The 5,989-nt window shown below is 40.2% G+C and overlaps 1 protein-coding gene across 1 annotated transcript; it reads right to left on the minus strand.

Moving 5' to 3' along the window:
• Positions 1 to 281: 281 nt before the first annotated feature.
• LOC146445459 (endogenous retrovirus group V member 1 Env polyprotein-like) lies at positions 282 to 1,547 on the minus strand. The gene has a single exon (XM_085059715.1). It carries the CDS (start codon positions 1,515 to 1,517, stop codon positions 348 to 350), a length of 1,170 nt encoding a protein of 389 aa, XP_084915841.1. The 5' UTR covers positions 1,518 to 1,547; the 3' UTR covers positions 282 to 347.
• Between the last annotated feature and the right edge of the window lie 4,442 nt (positions 1,548 to 5,989).

Genomic DNA, 5,989 nt, shown 5'->3' on the forward strand with positions numbered 1-5,989 from the left:
GGTTGGTGAGTCTTTCGCTCTTTTTGTGCTCTCCAGTTCAGTCTTCTTTTCCCAATGGAGTTTAGTGTTAGTATATAAAATGATAGACAATTCTATAAAAATGTAAACAAATACACATAGAGAGGTAGATACAGAAATATATATATATACTAGGTTTGATTATAAATTGATTAGGTTATATTTAGGATACAATCTCCTTTTCCTACTGTGACAATTAAGGTAAAGACATAAAGTAATACATGTGGAAAAATTATAAAGTATATACATAAACATCACTTAGATCTGCCAAATCATTTAGTACTTCAATAGCACTGAGTGAACAAAGCTAAATTTGGGATTTCTTCTTTTTAGAGACGTCGATTATTATTGGATTTACTTATTTTGTTGATTCCAATTTTGCAAATTTGAAGTATGATCCAGATTCCAATCATTAATGTTACAACTACAATTATTACACCAATTAGTTTCCTCATGATTGCACTTAAATTTGGGATCCATGAAGTTATCCAATCAAATAAATCTGGTCCTTGATCTTTCTGGATTTCGTGTAAAATTTTAGTGTTTTTCCTAATTTCCTCTAGATCAGTTTGTATTCTGAGGGTTTGATCTACATATACACAGCAGCTTGTGTTGATGACTGTGCATACTCCACCTTTGGAGGCTAATATCAAGTCTAAAGCCATTCGGTTCTGCTTAACCACTTTTGAGAGGCTGGTGACTTCTTGTTGTAAGGCACTGATTGCATCATTTGTCCGGTTTTCTATTTGTTCAATAACTCCAGATATATTTACTATTGCCTTTTCTAATTCAGGTATTCCTATCCATGGTAAGAACCCTCTTATAAATTTATGAAATCCAGTAGGCCTCTCAACCAAAGGATTTAAATTCCGTTTGTGTCTTGTAATAAAGGATCTTAGGTGTCCTCGGGGAAATTCTGCTTTGTCAATAATGTCTATTTCTGGGACAACTGTACCGATGGTGCATATTCCTTCCCACATAGGGGGTAGAGCTTTTCTAGCTTGGTTTCCACAAAGCCAATAGTATCCCATGCTGTCTGGAATAGGCCACCATTGCGTGGTTAAAATGCCTTTTTTAGTTACGTCCAGATATGAATGGCACTCGGGATAAATTCCTACTTTGACACCACGGTTACATTCAGGTAATTTCATTCTTTGGTGTGAAGTTACTCCTGGTCCCTCTAGACATCTGTGAATACAGGAAGTTCCCACAGTTACAATGTCTATTGTTAGGATTTGTTGGTCTATAATGGTGTGACTTGTGGCTCCCCCCAGAAAGAGCATTATTTTGGCAGGAGGGATACCATTGGAAAATATACCTGGTGTGGGAATTCCCATCATTCGAGTACCTTCATCTGAGTGAGTAGGAAATTGAGAACAGATCCAACAATCACTTCGATTGGCTATCAGAGTTACAGCTTGTACTAATTTGAGATGGGTGTTTCTTTTCCATGGGTCAGATAGCATTTGTTCTATTTGTGTTAGGTTAGAGTGAGCCATGGAAGTATTAACATTTTTCTCTGGTTTCCCTTTCACAATGACTAATTGCAAAGTTTTATCCAGGTGGCTGGTGTGCCATTTAGCATTGCTAAAAACAGTCACTTGCAGGCATAAAAACATAAACAACATTATCATTAACATTTTGATTACAACACATTTACTGGTTGGTGTGCAGTCCCATGCGGTTTTCCGTTTATGTGGAATGGGTGTTGTTTGTTTTTAAGAGTCCAGGACTTTTTGAAGTTTTCACAGCCGTGTAGCAAGTAGTTCTTTCTCCTTTTCTTCTCACGTCCGGAGTACACGCTTAGCCTTAGATCTGGTGGGGATATTCTTAAATATTTAAGGTTATTAGAGAAACTAAAACAACAGAATTTAAATAGTGATTAACATTTTCTTTGAGAGTTGTCATTCCCTCTGTTGGCCTGTAGTTGGAAATAGGTCGCTATTTTCACTGCTGTCACATGGGGGCAGTGTAGGGACGGTTTTATGAGTTTTCAGTGGCCAAACGGGGTCTTGCCCTTAGCGAAATCAGCTTTGTTACAGTTTTAAAATGTGGGAAATACCCATCGAGAGCTGATTCTATGCTGATGCCCATTAGAATCAGTAGCTACCCAAGCCATGGGCCCTCGAGCACTTGTCAGCATCATTGGTACAATTCCAATTTGGGGTAGTTTTACCATAACTTGTTGGCCCACTGTTAGATTATTTTGAAAAGTTTCAGTCTTTTTATGTGGAGTTGTCTGAAAAGACACAGGGCTTAAGAAAGCTCGTGAGATTGGACTACCCATCACTCCATATCTATTATTTAACTGATAAAGAGCATAAGATAACCGTTTGTCCCAGTTAGAATTCTGTGGTTTAAGGTAGCGTTTCAGTAAACCATTGGCCCGTTCCACCATTCCGTTTGCCTGTGGATAATAAGGTGTGTGAAAAATCCACTTGATACCTTCCTTCCTGGCCCAATCTTGTACTGCTGCACTGGTAAAGTGTGATCCGTTATCACTCTGTATGGAGTCTGGAGCAGGAAGGCTAGAAAACCACTCACTAAGTCCTGAGATAGTGGCTTCTGTGTTAGCTTGTCTGGTTTTTGTGGCCTTTATTAGTCCAGATACAACTTCAACTCCTGTTAATATGTACTTATAACCATTAGATGGCTTTAAAGGTCCAATATAATCTATTTGCCAGGTTGACCACAGTGCCTTATTATCTTTGATGTGTAAGGGTGGTGCTTGATCTGGGTGATTTTGTTTGAGTCTCAGCTGACATTGTGGACACTGTGTGAGGATATTTTTGCACATTTGTCTGGTTATGGGCCATCCTCTACTTTGTGCTGCAAAAAAGAGAGCACTTTCACCCGTGTGATCTAATTTACAATGTAAAAATTCTGCTAATCTGTACCAGTGTTGTGAGTCCTCTAATTCATCACTTTTTATCTTTTTTATTTTTGTTAGATTATCTACTTTGTTGTTCCAAAACGATTGCAATGTATGGTCATTTGAATGTGCTTTAACCCAGCCTATTTGGATTTTTCGATTCTGAGCTTCTGTTAACAACCACTCCCAATCCTTCTTTTGCCAAACTGTCTTTCCATTTACCTGCCAATTCAACGCTTCCCACTGACACAACCATTGTGTGGCTTCAGCCCAGACGGCGTAAGAATCCACATACACTTTCTCTGCCTTTCTCTTTACTGCCAGTAACACTGCTTTCAATTCTCCTACTTGTGCACTTCCTAAACCTTCTTCTATCACTTCCTCTCCCGTTTCAACATTCAGAGCTACTGCTCTGTACTTCCATATTCCATCAATTCATTTAGCTGAGGCGTCAGTAAACCATACACCTTTTACTTCAGAATCTGGGGAAAACGCAGGAGCGTCGGTTATTGGGCTGCTTTTGAACGGCTGTTGCAGAGCCAGAGTGTCTGGGGGAATGTCTATCTGTAATTTCGTATGTTTTATCGGTCCTTCAGTGATAATCATTTGGTCTGTGATACCTGTGAGGTATGCAAACCATTTGTGTACTGTGGGTCTTTGTGCAATGCCCTCAGGCGGAGCAGAGCCTTTTGTTACACTACTTAGCAAGCTGAAAGGTCCTTGAATTTTAACAGGCTGCAGCTGCTGAAATCTCTCTACTTGCTTCAGAGCTCTAGTAAGAGATAAAAGTCCTTTTTCCCAGTTGGAATATCTTTTTTCAGTGTCTTTAAATGATGTCGAGCTGAATCCCAGTGGACGTTTGGGTCCTTCAGGTCCCTTTTGAAATAAATTACAGTAAGTTCCATGTTCAGCAAAACCCCACTCAACCACAATAGGATCGCTGGGATGAACTGGACCAAGGGATTGGTAGGTTTTTAATTCTTCTATTAATGTTTGCAGAGCTTGTTGGTGAACATCATCCCATTCCCATGCTTGATTTTTTCTCATTAGTGTGTATAAGGGTCTTGCTATTATGGAAAACCCAGGAACATGCTTTCTCCAGTACCCCAAGGTACCCATTATCTGCTGCAGTTCCTTTTTTGTTGTGGGAGTAGGTATGGTGTCTAATTTTGTAATAGTTTCCTCCGGAATTACAGCTCTGCCTGAAACCCACCAGACTCCTAAAAACTTTACTTCTTTAGAAGGTCCCTGACATTTGGTTATAGGTACTTCTATTCCCTCTTCGCTCAATTTATTCCATATGTTTTCTGCAGCAACCCTTACTGCTGTTTCTTCTTTACCACCCACCAATATATCATCGATATATTGATACATTTGCACTCCTTCTGGTATGTGTACTTGTTGGAGTAACTCAGCTAAAGCATTGTGTGCTATAGTGGGGGAGTGTTTATATCCTTGAGGCAGTCGATTGAACGTATATTGTACTCCGTCCCACGTGAATGCAAACTTAGGTTTGTCTTCCTCACGAATTGGTACCATGAAAAACATGTCTTTTATATCTAGCACAGCCATCCACTCGTGAGCAGAAGCCTGCAGTGTGGAAGTTAAGTTTGCAATGTTGGGAACAGCTGCTGCTAGGGGTCCCATATTAGAATTTAACCTTCGATAATCAACAGTTAATCTCCAGTTCCCATCTGGCTTTTTTACTGGCCAGACAGGGGAATTAAAAGGAGAATGTGTTCTGTATATGATATTTCTTTGTTCTAAGTTTGTGATTACCGCATCTATTCCCTTTTTGGCTGCTAGAGGTATGGGGTATTGTTTGACATTAGTTACAGCAGACACAGGTAATATTGGAGCCATTTTTAGAAGTTTTATTTTTCTATTTTTTCCAAAAAGGTTACTGCGTGAGGTTTCTGCAGAACCAAAAGACCAGATAGTACCGTCTTGTAATTGCCACTTTTTTCCTTGAAGGATATCATATCCTAAAATGCTCTCTTCATGATCAGCAATAGCAAAAATATGGGCTGTCATTCTTTTTTCTCCAGGTAACCACAACCGGATTTTTGCTAAGTGAGCTGTGGTACTGTCTCCATTAAAACCAGTTAGAAGTATCTGTTTCTTCTTTTTAAAACTTAAGTTTAGTTTTTCAGCGTCTGCTAAAGAGATTAAGGAGATTTGGGCTCCAGTATCAATAAGGAATTTCAGAGGCTGCCTCTTGGGCCCTACGGGTAAATACACATGCGGGCTAGATTCTTTAGGTGTGTCTGAGCGCTGGCTCGGCTGCCCTGACGGTCCAGCGCTTGTCAGTTTTTGTTTTTTTTTTTGAGGTGCAAATGGGTTGGGTGTAGGTGCAGTTTCTGCTTCTTGTGTGACGTTTGAATTGCTAAGTGGTGGTGATTTCATCTGTTCTGTGAATTGGATCAAGCTTGCAATGGAGCTATTTGGCTTCCCTCTGATTAAATCTTTTGGAATACCCAGGGAGAGGGCTTTTCTCCATAACTCGTTTCTTTTTCCTTTATTAGAGTCTGATTGATAATAATTCCTTTTCTCGGAGGGGTTATGTTTTACTACTTTCACCCGCCGTTCAGGAATTCTTTTGGGTTCGATTACTGACTCTAAATTCCACCCAATTTCTTTTGCATGGGAGGTTACATGGTGTGAGAGATCTGCCCATGTAGGTATAGGTCTCTGCGGTGCGTGTGGGTTTTGTCTGTTGAATGTTATATTGTTTTTGATTTCATCTCGTTTTTGTACCAAGTGATTTTTTATGTCTGATGGGGCTCCCCGTATTAAGGGGAGCATCCTTTCAGGATCTACCTCCGCAGAGATTGGGATGTTTCTGCCCCCTCTTTCATGAATCGCTTGGATACAAGCAGCTTTAGCTATTGCAACTGTAACCTCGTCTGGAGTATGAATAGGGAGTACAGTTGGTTCTCCCCTGTCCATTTGGTTTGTTCCTCCTGCCCAGTAAGCCACTCTGCTAGTGATGGAGTGTGGCTCGTCAGGAGGTTGTGGTCCAAGGTGTAAAAATACTCCTGGACCCCAGAACCCATAACTCTCTGAGCCATCTAATAATACATTATCTCCTCCTGTGAG

This window comes from Lichenostomus cassidix, chromosome 1, assembly GCF_008360975.1.
Source record: "Lichenostomus cassidix isolate B80296 chromosome 1, HeHo_3.0, whole genome shotgun sequence".
NCBI classification, from domain to species: domain Eukaryota; kingdom Metazoa; phylum Chordata; class Aves; order Passeriformes; family Meliphagidae; genus Lichenostomus; species Lichenostomus cassidix.

What these genes read in the sequence shown, in the direction of transcription:
- LOC146445459 (XM_085059715.1), bottom strand. Translation starts at nt 1,517, where the DNA reads ATGGCTCACTCTAACCTAACACAAATAGAACAAATGCTATCTGACCCA.